General features: G+C 48.7%; 1 protein-coding gene, 2 long non-coding RNA genes and 2 other non-coding genes across 5 annotated transcripts in view; 2 read left to right on the top strand and 3 right to left on the bottom strand.

Annotated features, from left to right (window-relative positions):
• Positions 1 to 25,536, top strand: part of LOC135815272 (uncharacterized) — a 37,847-nt gene that overhangs the window by 2,657 nt on the left and 9,654 nt on the right. The window contains exons 2-24 of the mRNA XM_065328548.1: positions 2,268 to 2,373; positions 4,081 to 4,408; positions 4,752 to 4,922; positions 5,165 to 5,278; positions 5,808 to 8,234; positions 8,466 to 8,543; positions 8,905 to 8,967; positions 9,113 to 9,190; positions 9,518 to 9,570; positions 9,981 to 10,059; positions 10,621 to 10,731; positions 14,807 to 14,867; positions 15,252 to 15,384; positions 16,011 to 16,191; positions 17,262 to 17,397; positions 17,968 to 18,029; positions 18,446 to 18,688; positions 18,931 to 19,002; positions 19,206 to 19,292; positions 19,700 to 19,783; positions 20,398 to 20,471; positions 20,821 to 21,058; positions 21,770 to 21,835. Coding sequence (XP_065184620.1) covers positions 2,268 to 2,373; positions 4,081 to 4,408; positions 4,752 to 4,922; positions 5,165 to 5,278; positions 5,808 to 8,234; positions 8,466 to 8,543; positions 8,905 to 8,967; positions 9,113 to 9,190; positions 9,518 to 9,570; positions 9,981 to 10,059; positions 10,621 to 10,731; positions 14,807 to 14,867; positions 15,252 to 15,384; positions 16,011 to 16,191; positions 17,262 to 17,397; positions 17,968 to 18,029; positions 18,446 to 18,688; positions 18,931 to 19,002; positions 19,206 to 19,292; positions 19,700 to 19,783; positions 20,398 to 20,471; positions 20,821 to 21,058; positions 21,770 to 21,835 — 5,045 coding nt within the window. The remainder of the gene's footprint in view (positions 1 to 2,267; positions 2,374 to 4,080; positions 4,409 to 4,751; positions 4,923 to 5,164; positions 5,279 to 5,807; positions 8,235 to 8,465; positions 8,544 to 8,904; positions 8,968 to 9,112; positions 9,191 to 9,517; positions 9,571 to 9,980; positions 10,060 to 10,620; positions 10,732 to 14,806; positions 14,868 to 15,251; positions 15,385 to 16,010; positions 16,192 to 17,261; positions 17,398 to 17,967; positions 18,030 to 18,445; positions 18,689 to 18,930; positions 19,003 to 19,205; positions 19,293 to 19,699; positions 19,784 to 20,397; positions 20,472 to 20,820; positions 21,059 to 21,769; positions 21,836 to 25,536) is intronic.
• Positions 11,800 to 13,337, top strand: LOC135815273 (uncharacterized). Its single transcript, XR_010553277.1, has 3 exons — positions 11,800 to 11,814; positions 11,907 to 12,072; positions 12,957 to 13,337. It is a non-coding gene; the product is annotated as an uncharacterized LOC135815273 (long non-coding RNA).
• Positions 13,888 to 14,589, bottom strand: LOC135815274 (uncharacterized). The gene is made up of 2 exons (XR_010553278.1): positions 14,417 to 14,589; positions 13,888 to 14,037 (listed from the first exon to the last, which is right to left on the bottom strand). It is a non-coding gene; the product is annotated as an uncharacterized LOC135815274 (long non-coding RNA).
• Trnav-uac (transfer RNA valine (anticodon UAC)) lies at positions 22,621 to 22,693 on the bottom strand. Its single transcript has one exon. It is a non-coding gene; the product is annotated as a tRNA-Val (tRNA).
• Positions 23,457 to 23,529, bottom strand: Trnav-uac (transfer RNA valine (anticodon UAC)). Its single transcript has one exon. It is a non-coding gene; the product is annotated as a tRNA-Val (tRNA).

Raw genomic sequence — 25,536 nt, 5'->3', positions numbered from 1 at the left:
CGAGCTTCGACAATTTCAGCTAGGGCTGCAACCGTGATCCGCAACAGCATCATGAGCAGCGAACTCATTCCCAACGATGAACTATAAATCAATCTGAGGCTGTAGCTTGGGAGCTCCGGTATCGCGGTTTAGGGATCAGAGTGTTCACCCAGCACAACAATGCACACCATCGACACACACATGCGTGCACACATACACATACACACACACACACACACACACCTGTCCTGTCCTGTAGAGCCACTGCCACAGGGGTCACGTGGGCCCCGGAGAGGCATCAGAGAGGAAGATAGAGCACGCAGCCTGATGACGCTGGAGATGGTGGAGCAAACAGAACCGGCGAGAACACACGCATACATGACTGAACGAATTACGCTGCTGGGCAGTCGGGCGCGGGCCAGTCCTCGAGCACCGGTGACGACCGCGGCCTTGCACAGTCCGAAAGCAGCGGGCACACACACACACACACACACACACACACTACTACTACTACTATGTACAGCTACCCTATCGGGCCACGCCGCTCCCAGAAGCGGGAGACAACGACAAGAAGAGAGAAGAGAAGAGAGAGAAATCGCAAAGTCAACAATATTTGGCATGGCGTTGCAAGTCCTGTGGCCTTGAGAACCGTCTTTCGCAATGCTCGCATTCATGACGGCAGTTGTTCCTGGCTGCACGTGATGATCGTGTCATCACTGTGACCGTGCGAAACACACACACACACACACACACACACATGCTCTCACACGCAATAGAACACATGCGCGCGCGTACACACACATATATTCACGCACGTGTACGTACCCACCCACATGCATCTGCAAACTCATGTGCATGAGTGGAGATGCCCGCATACACATGTCACACCAACATGCCCTGGGAGCGGTCATGCACGTGTGTATAGTATGTGTGCGAGGGCACGTCCACATGAGCGCATATGCATGTGCATGCTCCGCGCATGCAGTGTGCTCATACATTTCCATAGCCATCGGGTGCAATGACTCCCAAATATCATGAATAAATCTTATGAGATTGAAAAACACACTTACCCAAAGCAGCTTTGGTGTTGCTTGTGGAAGCATGGGGGCCAGGGTGTTGAGCAGTTACAGGGCTATCTGTATCTATAAAATCAAGTTCTCCAACCCACACTGCTGACACGGAATGACAAGTACGCTGCCCAGGCCGTACCTCTTCTCTTCAACGCAATCAATGAGCGCCAGAGGTTTGCCACATCCAGGATTCTGGCACGCAGACAATCCCACACTGAGCCAGATACCTGAGATGAACGATTCGTCGACCGTGAAGAGGGGCACTGAACGACCTCTTCGCGGGAGTCGAATCCAGTGGCGTTGGTGGTGGAGATCGCCCTTTCGGTTTTTCAGGAACTCGATCGATCGTTTGAGCTTGCGAAGCGTCCCCCTCCTCGGCTTCTTGAATCGTCCAGTACGCACTGAGAATGCGAGGCCGCGTCGTGGGTGACAGATTACTCTCTCGCGTCTTCATCTCCACGACACGTCGGCAGGATACCCAAGCTATCCAAAAACCGCCGATGTCAAAACAAATCCGCAAGTCCACTAGTGGCTGAGCTTGTTCCTCAAATCTTGTCTCCACTCGAGCACGCGCTGCGAAGTCATGGTCAAACTGCTTATTTTTTTACTCGATTGTGCATGATCGCGTCCCATTTTTCCACTCCGAAAAGCATTATTTTTCAGAAAAAAATTCGGAAATCCAACATGGCGCTAACCGTCGCGAACCTCCTTAAAGAGGGTTGTGAGGGGATGTCTGGTCATTCGACTGTAGGTCAGTGTTTGCCACATTTGCCAATTGTAGCAGTTGAGCCTCTAGGCCACATGCACATTGTGACAAGTACAGTCGTCGCCAAAAAAATGCGGCCAATGCCATGGATACAGTGGCACTGGTATGGTACGCGTTCACCGGCTGTTCTTCATGGTGCCATGGTGCCATGCGTGCATTAACAGTACCAGCACAGCACTGAGCAGTCTGCGCTGCACTCTGCCTAGCCTGCAATGCTGCATGCGCGCAGTCGAGCCCAGCACTGCATGCGGTCCATGCACTGAGTCTGTACAGCTACCGGTAGCTTGGCATAACATTGGCCGGATGTTTTTGGCGATGGCTGTAGTGTAGCTTGTGACCAATGAGTCAATGACAACGATGAAGTCGTACCACCAGGTGAGGACTGGTCGGGATATTCTGCAGCTGTCTGGCAATGCCTTCTTCTTACGTGTGGCCTCTGCATGATTGTACAGGTCACTCTGAGTGCTTGAAACTGCTGACAAAGGCCCGGCAATACAAACCGAATGAGCAAACAAAGGATAAAGCCACACCGGTGTACTTTGCAGCGCAGGAAGGACAGTAAGTGGTGTGTTAGATATGAATGCTTCTGTCCCAACAGTCTCCAGTCACAAAGCCACTGAAGTAGAAGAAAAATAAAAGTGCGCACTTGTATGTGTGTGTGTGTGTGTGTGTGTGTGTGTGTGTGTGTGTGTGTGTGTGTGTGTGTGTGTGTGTGTGTGTGTGTGTGTGTGTGTGTGTGTGTGTGTGTGTGTGTGTGTGTGTGTGTGTGTGTGTGTGTGTGTGTGTGTGTGTGTGTGTGTGTGTGTGTGTGTGTGTGTGTGTGTGTGTGTGTGTGTGTGTGTGTGTGTGTGTGTGTGTGTGTGTGTGTGTGTGTGTGTGTGTGTGTGTGTGTGTGTGTGTGTGTGTGTGTGTGTGTGTGTGTGTGTGTGTGTGTGTGTGTGTGTGTGTGTGTGTGTGTGTGTGTGTGTGTGTGTGTGTGTGTGTGTGTGTGTGTGTGTGTGTGTGTGTGTGTGTGTGTGTGTGTGTGTGTGTGTGTGTGTGTGTGTGTGTGTGTGTGTGTGTGTGTGTGTGTGTGTGTGTGTGTGTGTGTGTGTGTGTGTGTGTGTGTGTGTGTGTGTGTGTGTGTGTGTGTGTGTGTGTGTGTGTGTGTGTGTGTGTGTGTGTGTGTGTGTGTGTGTGTGTGTGTGTGTGTGTGTGTGTGTGTGTGTGTGTGTGTGTGTGTGTGTGTGTGTGTGTGTGTGTGTGTGTGTGTGTGTGTGTGTGTGTGTGTGTGTGTGTGTGTGTGTGTGTGTGTGTGTGTGTGTGTGTGTGTGTGTGTGTGTGTGTGTGTGTGTGTGTGTGTGTGTGTGTGTGTGTGTGTGTGTGTGTGTGTGTGTGTGTGTGTGTGTGTGTGTGTGTGTGTGTGTGTGTGTGTGTGTGTGTGTGTGTGTGTGTGTGTGTGTGTGTGTGTGTGTGTGTGTGTGTGTGTGTGTGTGTGTGTGTGTGTGTGTGTGTGTGTGTGTGTGTGTGTGTGTGTGTGTGTGTGTGTGTGTGTGTGTGTGTGTGTGTGTGTGTGTGTGTGTGTGTGTGTGTGTGTGTGTGTGTGTGTGTGTGTGTGTGTGTGTGTGTGTGTGTGTGTGTGTGTGTGTGTGTGTGTGTGTGTGTGTGTGTGTGTGTGTGTGTGTGTGTGTGTGTGTGTGTGTGTGTGTGTGTGTGTGTGTGTGTGTGTGTGTGTGTGTGTGTGTGTGTGTGTGTGTGTGTGTGTGTGTGTGTGTGTGTGTGTGTGTGTGTGTGTGTGTGTGTGTGTGTGTGTGTGTGTGTGTGTGTGTGTGTGTGTGTGTGTGTGTGTGTGTGTGTGTGTGTGTGTGTGTGTGTGTGTGTGTGTGTGTGTGTGTGTGTGTGTGTGTGTGTGTGTGTGTGTGTGTGTGTGTGTGTGTGTGTGTGTGTGTGTGTGTGTGTGTGTGTGTGTGTGTGTGTGTGTGTGTGTGTGTGTGTGTGTGTGTGTGTGTGTGTGTGTGTGTGTGTGTGTGTGTGTGTATGAGTGTGTATGAGTGTGTGTGCTTGAGCATGTCTGCATGTTTATTGCATTAATGATATACTTCGTGCATTACAGTGTATTTAGAGAGGGGACCTGTATATTGCTTTTGTTCTTGTCAAAACTGGGACTCAAATTCCGGCTGCCTATCATATTCTGTTGTTCAATGAGAGGGTAGTAGTCATGAGAACACCCCCCCCCCCCTGTCCCAATCGTGCTGATGTGTCCTTCTTTTCTTGTACCCGGTGCAGCCTGAAATGTCTGAAGTGGCTGTTGGAGCACGGCAAGGCCGACCTGGCGGTGCACAACGACGACGGGCGTGCGCCGATACACGCGGCGGCCACCAGCGGTCACCTGCCCTGTCTCCAGTACCTCTTGGCTGGCGGTGGCGGTGGCCAGAAGAACAAACGCAAGTACCGCAGCGTGGACGGCGCCACCGCTCTGCACTTTGCCGCCGCTGCCGGCCAGATGGCGTGCGTTCGCTGGCTCGTCGAGCAGCAGCAGCAGAGCAAGGCGAACAAGCTGGACAGGGATGATGACGGCGGAACGCCAATGCACGATGCAGCTGAGCACAATCAGGTAGGCGAGGATGATGTACGTGATTGATGCCGCTATGCCTTATAGAAGAAGAAACTAGTAGAGGTTATGTGATTACATCATCAGTTGAGATGCATTGGTTGGAAAGTCGTGGCACAGCGATTCACTGACGACTCGCGCTGTATACACACGCCTGTAAGCGGTTCCGCTGACTCTCCCTGCATATGTAGCGCTCATTAATGGTTTCGCTGACTCACTGCCTGACATCATTTCGATAACCTCTATACCATATCAGAGCGGAGACTGCATGCACTCTTGGAAATGTACACTTTTGGATCTGCCTTTATAGCATTCTGTTCTGTTGGTCTTTGCATCCCTGCGTCAGGTGGAAGTGCTGCGGTACTTCATCGAATGCGGGTTTGACGTGGATGCACGAGATGACCACGGTCGCACGCCAATGCACATAGCCCAGGAGAACGGTCACGACGAGGCAGTGGATCTTATCCTGGAGCACAGTTTGCCCACATTACAGTACCCCGGTGCAATCAACCTGGCGGTAAGGGCACTGGTAATTACACTGTAATGTGAGGAAGCATCCGATTTACTGCTGTTCCTCCACAGTTGTGGACTCATGACTATCGACTTTTGACGGTAATGAAACCTAGCCTGCTATGCAAGGCATTATAGTTCACCCTAGTGACCTTAGCTCATCACCCTTTGTGTGGATCATGATGCTTGACTCTTTTGGTTAGTCTTCTTTTCCATTGTTTCTTACGTATTCCATACAACATGCTGCAGCGTCCTCAATCAGCAATCTACAAAGCCGAAGGCAGGCCGCGGCGACGCAAGTCTACCACTGCAACGGATGTCAATGGCTTAACCATCCTCCAGGAAAAGCTACCACAAGAACATGTAGGGGATATCACTGATAAGCATGTACATGATTGTATTTCCTTTTCCAACGTCAATTCATATTCAGTATGCAACTCCATCATCCTACCCAGGGTTTCTCACTCATTTCTAATCGGAGACTCTTTTGAAGACACACACATGCACAACTATACATACATATGCATACATATACGAGAGAGAAGTCCAATTGGAATCTGTCGTAACTTTTAAAATGAAGTTTCATGCTGAAATAATCATTAGACTACTCGTAATAAATCTGGTGACTGATCATTACCACACCGTCTATGTGGGAGGCGTGATGCTAAGTAGATGGTAAGTCCGGGTAGTCAAAGCTTGCATCAATATGTCCAAAACATGTATCCAGGAATACATAGGTGTAGGGTAGGGAAACACTGTGTGTACAAAAGATCCTGAAATACCCTTGTCACCCAGTGGTAATTGTGCTTGGTCCTCAGGTGTCCATGCCGGGAAGACCAGACACTGTGAAGTGGTAATTGTGTTTGTTTGGTTTCGTGTTTTTATGCTTCAGAACTATGCAGAAGAGGCTATGCCGCCAAAGGCGCTGATTGACACAGTCAATGAAGCTGAGCGACTGGCAGTGTTGGAAGGAGATGGTACCGGCAGTGGCCTGCTTAATCCGGGAGGCCTGCACTTCCGAAAGAATTCTGCTGCAGTTCTTGCAATGGAAAGTGGAGAAACTCCGAAAAAGAAAGACAAGGGCGGCAAGAAATCAAAAAGACGAGATAGTGGACTGTCACAGGTGGATGCCGGTGATGAGGTATTTGATCTCTCTGCTAGCTCTCCAGCAATGATGAGTGACGACGAGAACCGCAGAAGAAAACGTGGTATCTTCAAGTTCTTTGGAAACTTCAAGCGGAAACCCTCCTCTCAGAGTTTGGTGAACCTGTCTATGTTCGACCCAGCCGGTCCAAAGTCACCGTCGGCTGTATCCGAGGGTGGCAAGACGGGTCGGCGAAAGTTTGGCTTCAAACTTTCTGTTGGAAGGCGGCGGCAAAGCAGCACAGCGCTTCCCAGTAGTAGCAATGCCAGTGACAGTACAGATTGTGATTTGACAATCGGGGAGGAATCCACCGATGGTGGAGATGACATGGAGTCGCCCGTGCATGATGGGCGGCGTTTCTTGCGACGAACAGAGAGCGGGACAACAATCATTTCAACTGGAACTGAACGGGAGCAAGCCCTGTCCACTCTGCTGGAGCAGGAGGACAGGGAGGACATGGGCAACTACAAGCGTGAGTGGAAAGTGGACGAAGACCTGCCGGAGGAAACGGAAGAAGAGCGCGCCGACAGAAAACGACGCGAGTTCGAAAGTCTCATGTTTGGCAACTCTACTGAGCCTGAGCCTGGGTCTGTTCAGTCCGATGAAGGTCAAACTGTAAACCATTCTTCTGCCAAGCCAGAACAGTATAGTCACGCCGCAGCTCTGGAATCAGATGGTATTTTAGTTACGGAAAAAGTAACTGCTTCACCGGTGGAGGCTGTTCTGTCAGATTCTTGTGTAGCTGAAAAAGTCAGTCACGGTGGTAATGCAGAAGCCATAGGAGCTCCAATGTTCGACATCACTGAGAGTACTGTCAGCGGCACTGCAGCCACTCATCATTCAGACAGCACGCAGCCCGGTAAGCATTCGCTCAGTGATGACCCCGGCGTGGAGAGAATACTGGGCAGAAATGCACAAGACGGCACAGCTGACCCGGCTCAGCGCAACACTGATGAACATGCGCGTGGGACTGTGGATCATGATAGCAGGTCACTCCATGGTTCTGAATCAAACACAACCAGAGTACCAGCATGCAGTGCAGCACTTGATAGCAGCACTGCAAACAATGAAGCCAGTGGTCAAGGGCAGGATGCTGACAGTGGTGGAGATAGCATGTCCCTAAGCCGTGCTGAGACTTTATCCGAAGGAAATAGACACAATGACGAGGACTGCGCACTTGCCACCGTCCAGAACGAAGTCACCGATGACAAACCAAACTCGCCAGTAATGGCAAGTAGCGAAACAGAACAGGCAAAAACTCCACAGACCAATCCTGGCATGGACAATGCCGTTTCGGAAAGCTCTGCAAATACAACACTTGCCATGACTGCACCAACAGACAGTGCCCAAGACCTAGCAGTAAATCTAGTAACTGATTCCACAGGAGCCTCATGTAACAGAACTAACACAACCAGCAGTCAAGAAGAACCCGTTCCAGGTGCAGCACAGACAACTCCACAGCTTCCCAGCAAGAACGACAGGCTGCCATCCACTGCACCACTTGAAAGCCTTTCAGATGCCGGTGCCGGTGCTACCGGCACCACCCAGGATGAGAGTGATGAGGGTGGCCCGGTAAAACTCTCCAAGCAAGAGGAGGCGCAGTACGTGCTGCAAGCATTCAAGGCACGGAAGGAAGCGGAGCGCAAGGCAAAGCTGCAACAGGGCTCCACTGTGACAACTCCGAACGCAGCTGAGAGCACTTCGGTGCAGAACGTCGTCAAGCGCCAGTCACCTGGTGCCAGTGAGGAGACAGGGAAGCGACGCTCATCCATGTCAAAGCGTCTCAGCACTTACTTGAAACGTCGTCGCTCCGGCGGTAGTAGCAGCTCATCGTCGTTGCAATCCTTGGTCAATGAGAATGAGACCACAACACGCAACCGTACGGGCACAGTGGTTACGCGAGGCTCGGATGGTGTGTTTGACAATGATGATGATATGGACTCCGGGCATATGTCTGACAGTGATGGTACAACAGGAAATGGCGAGATGACCGCATTCATGGCTGTCAACCAGGAGCACCTCGAAGCCCTGGAAGAAGTGGAGAGTGCACAGCTGGATTTGGCACGGCGCGCAGCCCTATCTCTCACCAGCACTCCCATACTACCCAGCAAGGCTGTACCGGAGCTGCTGCAAGGCATTGGGCTGCTGTCCGGTCTGGAACTGTGGACACTTTCGGTATGTGTATATTTGCAATCTTAATTATCTCACTGCGTGTTGCCTAGTACACCTGCTGTGAATGGAGCACATGCAATTGAGCCGCGCTACTGCTATATCAGGGCTCTTCTTATTTCAGCAATTTGGTGATTGAACCGTTTACATTTATATTCATGCCAATCAGAAGAGAGCATTTGTGCCTTCTGTGACTAATGGCATGTCCTGGTTGCTTTCTAACCCGATGCCCTGCAGAAGAGCGATACACTGACGCCGTTGCCAGTCACAGACGACACAATCCTAACTGCAGGAGAGCTCTACATCTGTCTGCGGGTAAGACTCCCCGGGGTACCATGACAGGAAATGTACATCACCGATGCCATGTAGGCCGGCACTGTGTTTGTATGTGTACGGTGTGACCACTGGGTATGCTTCCGGTACACTTGGATTGCACCTTACTGCATCTGCATGAGCATTGCCAAGTTTGCTCACGATCATTGCTGACACTAGGCTCCTCATACGATGCTCAGATGCAACCTTTGGACGAGACAAAACTGATTCACAGAATATGGCAAGATACCATTTAGCATACTGATCATAATCTGGAACTTGAATAGAGGTCAAGCAGTTAGGATTCTTTGACTACTATCCCTTTTTCTTCATATTCTGTCGCTGTCATTTTTTGTGTGCACAGACCCGGGCTGCTGTGGATGTAAAGCATGTCATTCACTTGTGGATTGGCAAGGAAGTGGACACGGTTAGTGTGTATGACAACATTCTGGTCTCTCTGAGCAAATCTCAATTGGATCTTCATTTCGAAGGTCTCTGTACATGCATTGCAATGCAGGACGCAGTGTGCCATATTCAACTTAAAACACCGCACGTTTCTTTGTTTGCTGTAGGATCGATACCAGGCTCTGCTGGAGCATGCCCATGCCATGGAGAAATGCTTGCCTGGTCTTGTTATCATGCAGCGCGAGGTAAGTGCATGGAAAAGACATTTTGCCAATCTACGTCTCGGGGACTTTCCCATACTGAATTTAATGGTCCCTGTGAGATGTCTGCCTTCAGACGCACAAACACTCAAGACAACGGTTTGAGGTTGTGGGAGAATAAAATTGGACAGGTGTGAAGAAAGTAAGTAGGTGTGAAGAAGACGAGTAAAAGAACAGATGACAAGATCATCATAGTGTAACTGCTAAACTGGGAGGAATATTGCCAGGGTTTGTCAAGCCTCGGAACGGTTATTCAATTGCCGGGTACTGGTCATTCATCCTTGATTCTTGCATCTCTTTCCTATCCAACAGACGCAAGGCTACGAATCCGCCCTGTTTCTATCCTATTTCAAACATGGCCTCATGTAAGTAGTTCTTTGTGAGTGAGTGGTTGGTCGTTTTCTGCGAGTGAGTTAGCGGCTGTTCTCCACGAGTAAGTGAGTGGTTGTTTTTTCGGCCTGTCAGTTGTCTTCGTGAGTAAGTGAGTGAGGGGTGGCATAAAGCGGTACTACTGTTATCATAATGTTGAGCAGTGTTCTTTTAAAAGTTATAGCTCTGTTACAATCATTTTATGCACCTACCTGCCATAGGGATCCTGAGAAAGGGGAGACACCTTAGCTGCTGGCCAATCTGCACTCATTCATGAGGTTCAATGTGGTATATCTCTAGGGGAGAGCTGAGAAAGAGTCCTCATTTTCCAGGTGTCCTCGTTATTGGGTGTTTTACTGTGTTGCTTATGACTATAAATTTCTCTTGTTGGCCTGCTCTAAACTAGCTGCTTCATGCAAAACAACGCTGACGTCCGAAACCGCCTGTTTCACATTCAGGGTCTTCGCCATATGTCACTATCTGAAGTAAGCCGTTGCAGGTGGACGCACTACTCAACCAAATCTGCAGCAAAATATGTGCCTGTACCCGTATGCTGGGCTGCTTGGGTGGGCAGCAACACCCCCCCCCCCCCCCCCCCACCCCCCATCCATACACATGGTGCCAACGGGTTTAAAACACCGCACAGTTTTCGCATCTCACTATTTGATTTCAATTTACGAAGCCAGCCAGAAAGTGCCACGATTATGCACCGACTGACAAGGAGTAGTGAGACATTCAACATCCTGACACCTACCTAGCTACTTGTAGAAGACATCTCCAATGTGTGAACAGCCTTCCTAACTGACTAGTTTGTGCGTTTGATTGCTAGTGAATACGAAGACAAATTCCACCCCTGGGGTTAGGTACCTGAATCCAGTTCCCGGGGGACAAAGGTGACAAGGTATAGCGGACGCGAGCCTCGCTAAGCATGCCAAGTCTGTTGAAACAAAAGACCTCGTACACCTTCTGTCCGTACAGTCAGAGTTGATTATGGGCCACCTTGACCCTTTCTTTCCGCTGTATTGAAATATGTCCTCATCATTTAGGTGCAGTGCAACAGCAAATCTCTAAACAAGGGTGACACATTCCTACTGAAAGTGCGGGGCAAGATTCTGGTTTGGTTTGGCCCAAACAGCGAGGAGAAGCAACAGAAGAAGGTATGATAACAGGGTACACTCTCAACTGTGCCACTAACCATCAAACTCACTGTACATGTAATTCCCTACCCAAGTGGGCATCAAGAGAATGGGCTGGGCAGCTCATCATGTTTATAACATTTGACCCGAAGAGTGCCAGTGATGGGCTAGACATCTACTGTGAAGCAACTCCTGTGGGTAGTATCTTTGTTTGGAAATCATCCCGTGGCACTTGTCAGTACACCAAGCAGATGTTACCACCGGCAAATGGAAAGTGATCCCCTTCTACCTTAGCTTTAAGGGTAAGCCCTTACCCGTCACGTTTTCTACCATAGCTGCATGTCAACTTTCCATTTTTCGTTAGTTGGTAGCTCACGACATCTTTTTCTTCTTGGAAGGACAGTGGGCGTGTGGCTGGCAAAGTGGTTAGAGCACTGGCCTTCCAAACATGAGGTTGTGGGTTCAATTTCCGGCGCGAGTGAAGATTATTTTCCACCCCCAGCAGACCCATCTGGGATTGGGTGCCTGGCTTCGGTTGGGGAGGCAATGGCGGTGAGGGAGAGGAGATGAGCACCACCCTCGCTCTGTTGAGCTCTGTGAAACAGGATGTCTCTAACACCTCCTGCCTCTACGGTCAGAATTGACTGTGGGCTACCTTTAGCAAAAAGGCTTTACCTTTAGGACTCCATGGGGCTGTTAAGTGATGACGTCACAGTTCCTTCGATACGCATAGCAACGATCCCACTGGGGACAAACAAAAGTAGCGTCGTCTCCACCGAACCAGTTGTCAGTGGCAACATATAGGAATCGTGTACATTTCTTCGTTTCTTCTTTGCTGTTTTCAGTGAGTGTTTTGTTTTCTCTTTGTCCTTGATCTCGACGGCGTTGTCGTGCTCATTACCTTACTGAGACGTCTCTTGTGACTGTAGCCAGTGTCACGGAGGATTTTATTGGCGTGACGAGGTAGATCGCCGAGATCGAGCGTGAAAACGCTCTGCATTAGTAGCTCCTGTAGAATGTCTTCTGGGATGGCGTATCCATGGTCAACAAAGCCAAGGTGCAAGACAGCATAAGAGATCATGTAAACGATGTGAACTCCAAAAGGTAAGCTCCTGAACAAGTGGAAAGATATGTGTATTTACAAACTCTCTCTTCATCCATCGATTGCCGCTATGCATTGCATTTTGTCTTCACAGATAATCTGGACAAATAAATTATATTGTAACTGGAGAGTGCAATCGTGCTTGGGACCCATCCCAATGTCATCACATGGCTGTGGTGACTAGTGTATACCTGGGAGAATTTTTCCTCAACTGAGACGGAGTGTAGATGGATGGATTATGAGAAATGCGAAGATGTGGAGTAAGTTGTGTCGAAGAAATGTGTAATAAAATAAAATTTACTTTACACTCAAACATACACTGTACATGTAACATCATGATAATGATTCCATCTTCATTATCTCCGCAACAGGTACGCCATACGCACCGAATACATGGTGTGTGTGTGCACGTGCGCGCTTGCGTGCGCGCGTACATGCACACACTCTCATGCGTGGCCGAGTTGGCCGGATGAACAGACCACGCATTTGCACGAGGTGTCCGTCATGTCATTGGAGTGCTGTACTTTATGACTCAGGGGCGTAGGAGGGGTTTTGGAAGTGGTACGACCGAAGGTCGGTGCGGCGGAAGGCCGTGTTGGAGGGGGTCCGCCCCCCCCCCCCCGGGAAAATTTTGTAAAAAAGACACAAAATCCTGCGTTCTGGGAACTTCTGGCGCAGTGTGCAGTCGAGTCGAGTACAGTACTCAGTACGACTGCAGATGCATAACAGATCTACGAGTACGAGTCTAGAAAAAGGTCTGATGCGCATATGCAAATATCGATGGATCCTGATTTTTTATTATGGTTTTGCACGTTCCAGACGGACCACACTTTTCGAAAAGTGGTGCGGCCATGGTCGTACCAGTCGTAGCGGGTGCTACACCCCTGTGACTTTAATCCAAAATAGTATGTCGTGCCCCTGTCAAATGGAGTTTGTGTCTATGCTCAGCGGGTATCGGGCCATGACGCCACACTGCAGTCAGCGCTGGAATTAAAATAGCACTTCATGGATTATTTTAACTAACTTCCTTTGCGTTTACTTTGTTGAGCCCGTGGTTTCATTTCTGTGTTCTGTTATGACTGGCCTCTGGAAATAATCGGAGTGGATGTCATTTTTTGTCATATGTGTGTGCCTTGTGCAACAGGTTCAAGGCTAGATGCACTTCACATTCGGCGTGGGATCTCGGCGTCTCGGACCTGATAACGTCTTGGTTGGATGGGTGATCAAGGATGATACTACTCGGCACACCAATGTACATGTCAATGTAGTTTTTACTTTTTCAGAGCTGCACTATTTACGTCTTGATGCTTACTTCGGTGCTAGTGTCGTGTCCGTGTGTTGCTACAATGTCATTATCTGTATTGTATTCCGTCTGCTTATACATGTGTCTTTATGAAGTGTTTGCCGTGGCGGCGATGTGTCTTGTCGATCAATAGTGTTGTGAAACCTATCACTATTCATGCTTTGCTGGCTACTCGCTCGCTCCGCGCCGTGCACGCTACTAGGTCTTGTAGTATATAGCTCGATGCTTTGCATCGATCGCTTCTCTGTTGTTTGAGCTTGGTCCTAGAGTGAAGCTTTGGTCTTCTTGTGTGGTGAGGGTGAGGAATGGGTATCTGGACTCCTGGTATATTTCCGTAAAGAACCTGGAATTGTAGAATCCTGAGAGTATGTCTGGCCCACTCCCCGGTCATGACATTAGCGTGTTCCCCCCGGATTATTTCTATCATCCTGCGTGTTCTTGGGCTGAGCGAGCACATGCACGAGTGTGCAGCTATAACCCTGTGTATCTTTGGTTACACTTTGTTCTGCAATGCATGTACCTTGTAACAGTCTGTGCTTGCACTGCTTTGTGTGGCCTGCGTATTTCAGGACTATTCAGTGCATCAGACCCAGGTTGGTTTGGTTGCCGGATGATCTCTTGTTGCGTCGCTCTGTGTTTTGTATTAATCAATTTTTGGGCTTGAGAATTGAGCTGGTGTGTGGTTCCCAATATGAAAACATCATGCTGGTGCTCTGTGTTTCGATTATCGACTGTCCGAGCAGTCACGATTCATTACCAGAACGGTCAATACTGTAGTCTCTTCACGTGTTTGTGTTTTCGCCGGGGGAATTAGCGGTGACGTTGCACATAGAACGGCAGTGTTGCATCACTGGACGACCCTGCCTCTGCATCTGACTTCATTTCCCCAGGATCTGGTGCAGATACACCAGACAGTCACTTCCTGTAAACACGCAAACAGCAAAAGAAGAGATCCCGCAAATCAGGAAAAACCATTGCGGAAAATATCGAGTAGATCATACACCATTCAATAATCTGGAGTAATTACAGTGAGACAAACACTTCAAACAGTGCTCTCTCTCTCTCTCTCTCCATCCTTCCAAAATACCCTGTAACAATTCCCTGGAATTATTTTATTTTATATCCTCAGGACATCATTCTGAACAACTTCTTCCATGGGTCTTCAATCACCACGGAGGGCGAGAATACAGCTAAGGCATGCAGTCTACGGGAGGTGCGGGCTGTCATGGATATAGAGGCTGATATTGTGCCAGCGTGAGGGCAGAGACAGAAAGAAGACACTGATTTCTTGAACAACTCACCTACATATAATCGAATCCACAGGGAGCGCTCGTACTTTGATCCATCAGGAGGCGAAGAATCTTCAAAGCACTCTCAAACACGGAGTTTTACAGTGGGCAGCCAATTTCACAGCCATTATGAAGGCCCTCGACGACTACAGGAGATTTGTAGAGGAAATAACAAGGAGTAAAGAGCGACAACAATCGCTTGACGAAAAAGCAAAGAAAAACTGCTCTCTCTCCAGTCATTTAGATGCTGTTGCCCTTCACAACTGGTTCCATCCAGAGGACGCGACTTTTGTTTGTCCCCAGTGCTCTCCGTTGCTATGCGTATCGAAGGGGCCGTGACGTCACACTTAACAGCCCCGGAGTCTCTCATTTCAGCTCATGATTCTGTATGTTGATTTGCAGGCACTGGCAATGGCAGATTGGCTGGCTGAGAGGAAAGGTGGATTGCCTGTGAGAAAAGTTGGTAAGGCAAAGAGAACGTGCTGCCTGGCCTGTGAACTTTAGTAAGAGTATTGGGTTGCCGATCTAGCTTACAGAGTATCTGCTATATTTGCTGTGTTCAATGCTAATCATAGTAATAGCACAGAGCTGTTCACATGAAGTGCGCAAACAGAGAAAGTCATTTTTATTGCGGTTTGTTGGACGATTGTGCCAGCATGAAGCACGGAATGGTCGCACAGGATTGCACTCCCCCCCCCCCCTCCATGTAAGTTGTCTGTGTGAAGACATGAGATGTATATAAGGATCCCAACCTGTAAAGCCATGTTGTATTTGGTCATACATGGTCACAGTGATACTGAGATCAACACAAGCGGATAGTCGAGAGTTCTGTGTCATTCCAATACAGATGACAATGTTGACAATGATGCTAAGAAGACATTCTGGCAGGTGCTTGGCTCAAAGACAGCTGTCCGTCCAGCCATGCTCGGAAGAGGAGTGCATCGCGTCGACAGGAAGAAGCAGAAGCTCCGACTCTTCAAGTAAGTTCTGGTCTGAATTGGTTTCCGGTATGGGAAGCTGAATGGTTAGCATTCGAATTTGGTGTTTCAACCATCAGACCACGCCAGCCACGCATCCCTGGTTAGAGCACTGTCACAGTGTGGGTAGAGCATTGGCCTTGAATTCGAAACAGGAGGTTGTGGGCTCAATTCCCTGTTTGCGCGAAGACTATTTCCACCCCCAGGAAACCTATCTAAGATCTAAGATTGGATACCTGACTTCAGCCGGGGAGGTGAAGGTGACGAAGGAGAGAAGATGAGCACTGCCCTCGTTATGTTGAGCTCATTGAAACAGGAGGTCTCTAGCACCTCCTGCTCCTATGGTCGATTGACTTTGGGCTACCTTTAGTAGTAGTACTCTCTTTTGCCTTACCCTCAGAGCAAGTATACGCAGTCGGTCTGACTTGCCTACACTTGCGTCTGACTATGAGTTTTGTGTTCATGATAATGGAACTTGGTATCATTCTATTGTAAAATGTTGAAAATGCAAAACATGGTTCTGAAATTGCAGAGCGAGCAAGACTGGCTGAGTACTCTGCCATGCCAGTAGCGACCTAGGATTGCTGCATGTTCACATGCTTCTCTCTTGCTGCACTAAATACCTGCAGTGTCTTGGGTTCTGGTGAGAAAGGCAAGCTGAAGATAATGGAGGTCAAGACCAAGTCACTGCACTGGTCCATGCTACCGGCTGACAGCACTGCTGTCATGGAGACAGACAGCTGCATGTACGTGTGGAGCGGTGCGAAGGTGATGCCGCGCGACCTCCAGTACAACTTCCAGCGATGTGATGTAAGCGGTAGTCCCGTGTGTGAGAGAAAGCCAGTCTTTCATGCTGATCTTCCCCCCCCCCCCCCCCCCCCCCCGACAGTGCACTGACAATGGTCTTTGTAGACACAGGTTTGATGTGTGTCACTGTCACATGCATGCTGTGGTGTTAGACCGTGTTCCCTTTTATATTCCGAAGTTATTCACGGTCATAGCAAATTGCTAGGTGGGTAAGGATTTTGTTCTGTTGCCCCGTATTGAATATTGAACCATATTTGACATGTGAAAACTAGTATTGAAACGATCTCACCGGATACTCGTTAGCTCGCTCACCAGAAACTCGGCTCGTTTGTGCGGCCAGCTCGTTTGCACTAACGATCACCGTACACCGTACTCCGTACACATGGCAGTACATGTCGACCGGGGAGTCGTAAACTATTTTACGACTCCCTGGTGGATCGAGAATCCAGTCCCGCGCAAAGTGAAAATCACTCGCAGTTACAGTGACTGTATGCCTGCACGACACTTGAGTTGTTTCAGTTGTCGTTGCAGCTTTGGTGGACTCTACTGATGTCTTGTTCCGCATCTGCTGACCTGTCGCAGGATATGCTTCGGTCACCTCTCCATTCGAGTGAAAGTTACGCTCAGTCGTTTGGAAGTTTTCTCCCGCGATGCAGCGAAGACCAGGGCTACTTGCAATCTTTGCAAAACGGTCTATTCTTACAAAGGCTACTCGACGACGGCACTGAAAAGACATCTCGACACCAAACAGCAGTCCGAAGTGAAGCAGCAGCAACCCCAAATGCCGGCGGTGATAATTTGAACCAGCTGAAAAAATCGAACTTAGAAAAAACACATCAATGAAACTCGATAGCTCGCTCGATAGCTTGCTCGTTAGTGGAACTGATCGCTCGTTTGTTATAGATACGCTCGTTTCAACACTAGTGAAAACTACAGCCAGCACGTGTATGGTAACGTTTTGCAGCTGAACACATTATGCTAAAACTGATCAGGAATTTAAGCATAGTGGAGGTGTGGTGGGAATCCGGAGACACTCTGCCGTAATGTATGCTGTTCCGTGCGTGTTCCACTAGATTGTGGTACGCAGTCGTGGCATGTCATCGTGGCTGCCTGTTGTTCGAATCCGTCAGCACGGAGAGCCGTCGCACTTTAGGCAGTTCTTCCTTGGCTGGCCGTCAATCGATCTTGTCACGCTTGCCAAGTTCTGCGGTAAGCCCAGTCAGCGATCACCAATGCGAGAAGCAGATGAATGGATGCTGTCTGTATACTTGCATAATTATATGGTTTGTCCTCACTGGCAGAGGTAAAGACTCTACTAAAGAGTTTCCAATGGTAATGGCATAGTGCTACGATGTACACGGACACATGCTGATTATCCATCCCGGCTTGATAGTGTTCCAGCAGTGAGTGAGCATTTCAATAGAAACTCTCATTGCTAACCCTAAACACTCCACTTTCTGAAGTGTTCTATAAAGGTAAATGCAGCCCATAATCACTTCTGAATGGGCAGTTCTGACCAAACTGCTGTACGTATTAAAATAATGGCATCGCGACAACCAACCCGGAGGGTATTGGTAAGGCATCAATCCAACTGCTCTTTGAGCATGCGTATGCAGTACATAGTGCTCTACCTACCTGTACACTGCTCTCTCACTTCAACCCTTGAAGCTCATCACTGCTAGTTGGTCTTATGACGTTACCAGTTGGTTGTTTAGACGGATGCCTGTTCTGCGCTATCCTAAACCTCTACTATGATCTTCTTCTTCTATCCATCTTCAGGTACACTGTCCCAGCTACCCAAACCTGAATACATGATTGACAGAGCTAACGGCCATTCTAAGGTTTGTTTTGACTCGAGGCTCAATTGTTCTTACACCTTGGTTATGAGAACAACTAGGTGCAGCCGTTAGCAACGAAACCTGGCTGCCGCCGGCACTCTTACCCTGCACCCCATCCAACCAAGGGCACTCTTACCCTGCACCCCATCCAACCAAGGGCACTCTTACCCTGCACCCCATCCAACCAAGGGCACTCTTACCCTGCACCCCATCCAACCAAGGGCACTCTTACCCTGCACCCCATCCAACCAAGGGCACTCTTACCCTGCACCCCATCCAACCAAGGGCACTCTTACCCTGCACCCCATCCAACCAAGGGCACTCTTACCCTGCACCCCATCCAACCAAGGGCACTCTTACCCTGCACCCCATCCAACCAAGCTATCTAATATATCTGTGTGTATTTGTATCTTTGTCAGGTGTACACGACGCACAGTGCACGGCCCAAAGCCGTCCAGCTGCGTCAACAGGGCCAGTTCTCCTCCACCGAGTCTTATGTGGTGGAGTACCGGTATCGCCACGGCAGCGGCAGTGGCGGCGGTGGCGGTACCAACACCATCCTGTACGCGTGGCACGGCCGTGACTGCTCTGCGCAACGCTCCGGCCAGACCATGGCAGTGCAGGCACAGATGGCGAGGGCACTGGAGCTGCCGCCTGTTCAGGTAGGTGTGCACGGCTGCCTGATGCCTCATGATGCACACATTGACTGGTGAATATCATTGATTGGTGCATATCATTGGCAAACGTGACTGGTGCAACTAAAATTTAAGTCACCACGATGCACAGTATTCAACAGAGGCTATCCTGTATGTTGCCTTCAACTGCAAATCCTCAACTGTGCGCTGTTCATTTTGGAACTTATAGCCGGGTGTCATTCTCCTCCTTGTCTCTTTTTGTGTTATAGACACGACTATCTCAGGGCCATGAAAGCGATCACTTCCTGAGTGTGTTCAGAGGCCAGCTTGTCATCTATCTGGTACGTTGCTGGGATCACTCTTCTATATCATCACATTGTGTGGTTGTTCACCTCTGCAACCTGTAAATAATATATTCCATTTTTCTTGTCCAGGTTGATATGTAGCCACGAGGTAACCCCTGCTCCAATGTGCAGCTCAGCGTGGCATTGCTGTCGTAGGCGAGGCTTTAGAATGTGGTTTTGCTTCTTTGTGCTTTGTTCAGGGAACACAAAAATCGTCGCAACAGGGCAAAGAGCCAAGGCTGTTCTGTGTGAGTGGAAAGTCACAACTCAGGACATCAAGTACACAGGTAGGAGAAGTCTTCTGATCGATATAGAACAGTTGCATGTTAAGGGAGGGAAGGCGTGTAACGTTAACAAGTGGTCGGGTGTTGCTAAAATAAGCTAGGCTGTGGAATGAAATGCAAAATTAAAAACCAGATTAATGACGAATTCTCTGCCCTCTCAATAGGTTCTGTTACTCACGGCCGAACTCAGTTTGACCAAATACATTACATAACTGTAAAACATGGTCACCGTGTTCTCCCGGAATAGTATTTTCTTCCCGTGTAGCATCCTCTCCATGTTTTGCCCTCAGCATGTCACAATGCTGTCACTCAATCTCTGTAGTTCTCTTTGGGATTCCTCAGCTGAAGCACATCGTACCGTTCTCTCGCTTACCAACTGCTTCGTTCCACTCCACTGATTTCCTGTCCAGGTGAAGTGTCATTACTCTTCGCTCACTAGCCGAAGTGCATTCTGTCTTGTCACGCCGGAAGTGTCATATGCCTGGGCCGGAAAGGTAAGAGACTTTACAAGCAAGACCATCTTACTCACTGTAAAAGTTAGTACTATACGTAGTGCAGGCCTGTTGCACCGACTTTGGAGGTGGGGTGGCCGTGGGGTCCTCCCCGGGCAAAATTTTCAAAAATTGAAGCCAATTGCAAGCATTTCCGGGCATTTGGTGCCATTTCAGTGTAACTACAATGAAAGACTTTTTGATTCTGCAACAAACCAAGAAGACGCTACAATTGGGGACATGGGTTCTTCATTATCTTCCCACGGGAAAAAACTCCAAAAATTGAAGCCAATTTGCAAGCATTTCCAGGCATTTGGTGCCATTTCAGTGTGTTGTGTGCAATGAAAGACTGTTTTGATTCTGCAATAAACCACGATCGGGGACAAGGATTCTTCATTATTTGCCACGTTTGGGCTGAGCTGCGATCATGGAGTCGAGTGTGCTCCAAAAAAACAAAAACAAAAAAAACAAAAAACGCCGAAAAAGTGAGGCGGCCTCAGCCGCCCCAGCTGTGACGGCCTTGTAGTGTGTGAGCATCTTCCTACCATTGTCATAGATTTGTAGGAGCAGTTTGACCTTAAAAAGAGTGTGCTCTCTGTGGCATGCTGTCCAAACAGGGATCGACTCAGGTGGAGCGCCGTGCAGCGGCAGCAGCAGCAAGGCTTCTCAGCTCGCCATCGTCAACATCAATGTATGTTCCATGTGTGTGTGTGTGTGTGTGTGTGTGTGTGTGTGTGTGTGTGTGTGTGTGTGTGTGTGTGTGTGTGTGTTTGTATGTGTGTGCGTGCGTGCATGCATGTGTTTGATTGTATAATTGTGTGTGCATTCTCGTATGTGCGTACACGCATGTCACTAGGCCTAAACCTAGCTTATAGAGAGCTGTGACGTGCCTTCTGTGACGTGCCGTGTGTATTTTCTCTCTACAAGGTTGTTTCTCTGCAAGATTGTAAATTAAACGTGCATTGCAAATCTCAACCCGAATCATGTATCCCTGTCTCTTTGTTCATGTTGCATTTAATGCCTCTGTTGTTTCAATCCAGATCTGTGGTGCGCTGTGTTGAGGGTGATGAGCCAGAGGCATTCTGGCAGCTACTGGGCAGTGGCACTGGTAGGGTGAAGTATGACACGGAGCTGCTGAGTCCAGAGATAGCCGGTCAGCAGCCCCGACTCTTCCACTGCAGTCTGCTTGGCTGGCGCCTGGTGACAGAGGAGATCTTCCACTTCACGCAGCTGTCGCTGACCAGGGAAGACGTTCTGCTTCTGGACACCGGTAACCAGGTAGGGGCCTAGCTAGCTGTGTGATGATGACTGTCGCTGTGCCATGCCTTGCAAGGGTGTGGGGACTGTGTGCTAGTGCTAGCATTAGAGCCATACCTTGCGGTGGGGGTAGTGGAATGTGAGAAATGGGCAAACAGCCAAGGGTCTAGCCAAAACTGGCCTCTCTTCAAAGATGCTGTCATGTTCGAGGTTCTAGTGTGCAAATTTGTACCTTGGCATCGTCACTGGTAATACCGTAAAGTACCGTTGATCTGCCCCCTCTCTAATTCCCGCCCCCTGTCGATTTTCTACCTGTGAAGCGATTTCGGCGTATACAACGAAATACGATGTCGAATCGACGCTTGCACTGCTGTACACAATATGTGCCAATCCAGGATGAACATGTGCACAATTTAGCACATCAAGTCTGATCCTCCAAATTGTTGTACATCGTACTGCACTTGACAGCCTTGATCTAATTCCCGCCCCCTGCTGAAAAACCAGCTGGGAAGCGACATGGCGTGGGGGGGGGGGGGGCGGATCAACGGTACTTTACGGTACTAATAGCCGGATCAACGGTACTTTACGGTACTAATAGCCTCTCAGTGGTTGCGTATGAGGAGTAGTATGCTATGAGTGACCATTGAGCGCTTTGTTCATTGTAAGCTACTGTGCTCCCTCCCTGATCTGTGCGCCATGCCATGGTGTGTTGTTTGATGATACGGTCTGCAGGTTTTCATGTGGATCGGAGAGGCAGCACTACAGAATGAAAGCCAGGGCGCAAACAAGATGGCACTGGTAAGACAGGATATACGGGAGGAAGCAGGAGGGGGGGGGGGGGGCTCCTTTTGACACGTTATGGCCAATACCAAGAGTACATAACCCCCCAGAGTGTGCAACGCCTGATCCAGCTCTGCATAGGGTCTTGGTCGAGCGTAATCGGATCTTTGCGTCATAATACCGTACACATCTGAGGGGAACCCGGGGAGTCACGGGTACTCTTGGATCAAAAACAATGGTGCCCTGCCTCGAGACCGGTCTTGCGCTGGTGTGGAGTGTACGCATGGCATCAGAAGATCCGATTCCGCTCGACCAAGACCCTATGCAGAGCTGGATCAGGTGTTGCACACTCTGGGGGGTTATGTACTCTTGCCAATACTGGTATATGAAATTGATACCCGATAATATGCGATCCAGCTTATATAGCATCAAGAGTACATAACCCCCCCCCCCCCCAGAGTGTGCAACTCCCACATACCCTGCTGTCCCGACAGAATTTCAAGTTGACGTCATTATTTATGACGCAATGCTCCTTGCACCAGTGATTTACAACATGTGTACGGGTGTCAACGCATCACACGTTTTTCTTTGCAATACTTTGTACAGGATCGATCGGCTTCGGTCAACCACAGGTTCCGGATTCGTCTGATAATCCGTGTACAGTGCGCATTGCATCATCAAAATGACGTCAACTTGAAATTCTGTCGGGACAGCACCCATAGTGGAGTTGCACACTTGGGGGGTTATATACTCTTGATAGCATAGAGGGAAAAAAGAGACAAAGTGAAGAAAAAAATGAGCTCAGGTTCCTCCGGGGTTCGAACCCGGGACCCTTTGCGTGTAAAGCAAATGTGATAACCACTACACCAAGGAACCATCGCTGACATGTCTGGCCTTGGAAATGAGAGCTGAAGGAGAGGTGCGGATGGTGGCATGCGAATGTGATTACTGCAAATCAACAAGTTGTGGCCGGTGAGAAACTTTTGACCGATCTCGAAATGAAACTTTTGACCATCATTAAACTTTGGCCGATTAGGGTTTTCGAAAAAGAAATTGATCAATAGTTGTTGCTCTCACATGCAGCGGCCATGATTATATCATGCATCATTTGCCTCTATGACAAACTTTGGCCTGCGCTTTACTTTGGCCGGTTGGTACCAAGCGGCAAAACCAGCGAAATTAAATCCCCAGCGAAAATTAGGTGATTTACAGTATGCTTCAGTGCACGGCATACTGCGGCCCTCATTCATTATCATTAGCACTAAAAAAAGCCACCTCTCTCATGCCAGCATGCTCATTTTTTTGCAAGATTTGTTCCAGCCTTGGAAGTTGGAACGATTTGCAGATTCTGAGCGCACACGCGTCATTGCTCATTCTGAAAGCTAGCTTCAACCCGTAGGGAAAGTGTGTTTCTTCATTTCCCGCAGAGCACGGACAAAGTTGTATCACGTAATCTGTACTGAGAGCAGTATGATCGGACGGAGATAACAAACATGTGCATACCCTTGGTTACGGAATCCTGTCTCTGTGTGAATCCTGTCTCCGTGTGAATCACATGCCATGTGAATTTTGTATGAACTACATGTACAAAAGAAAACGGGATCATCATTCCTGCAAAGTGACGAAAAAAAATGAGCTCAGGTTCCTCCGGGTTTCGAACCCGGGACCCTTTGCGTGTAAAGCAAATGTGATAACCACTACACCAAGGAACCATCGCTGACGTGAACTTGGAGGATGGAGGTCAAGAGGAATGTGATTGTGAAGCTCCGAGTTAGAAATTGGTGAGGAAAACTTTGAATGGAGCTTGTCATAACCAAACGTCTGCCAACATGCATTGGTCCCTAAGCTCTACTGCAATGAAACCGACCCTGCCAGGTCTCTGCTGACTATAGTTGCCAAGTCATGGAACTGGGGTTTGTCTGTACATCTGTATGGAGTTAGGGACGGTGTGTACTGCACTCCGGGATTCATGATCAGCCAACCCGGTCTGGTCCATACATGTAGTTACGGTTTGAAAGTTCTCATGAAGAGTACGGAAGTGCCCAGAGTACAGACTAATGTGCACATCCCATTTCAAGGTACCGGTAGAGGTATGTAGTACGTTGACACCTCTGTCTGTGTGCCGTGTGTGGTGCGCAAAATGAAAAAGACCAAAAAGTAGGGATTCACTGGCCAGAAAACACGGCTGTCAAGAAGCGGCAACTTAGAAAGATGGCGTCGGTTCGAGATGGCATGGTAACCGCGCACGTGCCGTGATCCGTGACTTGCTCATGTATGCACGCAAATGCAAGTCACAAACTCACAAAGATCGTCTTTGCATTTGGAGAAAATATCTCCGACTCACTTTGGAGGTTGGCGAGGTTTGCCTAATCTTTACTTGATTGCGATGCCGATATGTCCTCTCAATAATTGGAACAAAGAGAGCTGATGATCGCTTCATTGCTGAGCAGAAGTAACAATCAACTCTCCTCATGTCCTCAGTGCCAAAGGCAGACGACTGCAATTCCACAACGCTCATATCACGACATAGCCAGCAATCGCATGTCACCATGTACATTCAAAATCAACATAATTTTGCGAATCGACCTTTTTTTCAGGATCACTTTTCAACGAGGACGAAGCAAAGTCGGCCGAACGAAGCCTAGAGGAAGAAGATCACCCTCTCCACTTCACCATCACGATACTGACATAGATACGAGATGAAACAACTAAAACATCCACAAGAAAACTGTACGGCCATCGTCGCGCTGACTTTGGTCTGACTTTGGTCTGACTTTGGTCTGAGAATTTCTATCACGATCAAAAATGTACGAGGAGCACTCAAAAATAAGCCACAGACGTACCTTTATCGCTCTCTACTCCTTCTTCAAGGCACAAAAGTCGACTCTCCACTTTCAAACCAGGAACCAGACATACCAGTGGTCCTTTTCAGCTGCTCCACGAGCGCAGGAAATGTTCACCAAGGGGCGCAGAGCAGCATCCATTCCAGAAAAAGAGCTAAAATACGAGTGAGACTGCATGACTGAGTACATGAGTACATGTATGAGTACATGCAGAAAATAGTCAATTTCAGCGTTTCTGCTCCAAACAGCAACTAGCTTCGACTAGAAACAAAGATTACACCAAAGGATCAAACAACAACCATTTTCTGCAGTTTTTTTGCAGATGGCTTCCTTGTGCTTGGCCCAGCACACCAAAATTCACACCTCGGAGGAGTACAAAAATTGCAACTCTCAGATGTCCTCGATTGCTGGCCATGTGATGGAAACAATAATCGTGTACTGGTACACACTTGGACCATTTGGTCATCCCTATTCTAGCCGCTAGTCCGTCCAGCAAGCAGATATTGACTATTACGATAAGGACAACTGCGTGAACGAGGGCTCGCCCAGCAAATACAATTCAAGTCGTGACTCCAGTCAAGAGTTAGGGTCTTTACTCGAGAACTTCACAAAATACAGGCCAAGGCACCCCACAAAACTGATAGATGTCACGAACGAAAGACAAATAGGCTAGACAAAGTGTCCCAAGTGATTGAAAACAGCAGATCTACCAAATAAGACGGCTACATGTGCCTAAACAACGATTCCCATACAGTAGAGAGTAGTATCAGGCAGAATGAAAGCCTTGGAAGTGCACAAATACAGCCACGACCGCCACAAAAATTGGACGACCGCCACAAAAAAATTCTCATTGCTCTACCTCCTTGAAGGGTGAAA

The sequence above is a fragment of the Sycon ciliatum genome, chromosome 4 (assembly GCF_964019385.1).
Source record: "Sycon ciliatum chromosome 4, ocSycCili1.1, whole genome shotgun sequence".
In the NCBI taxonomy this organism is placed as follows: Eukaryota; Metazoa; Porifera; class Calcarea; order Leucosolenida; family Sycettidae; genus Sycon; species Sycon ciliatum.
Note: the sequence above shows the minus strand (reverse complement) of the source record. Positions and strands in the feature narration are given on the sequence as shown.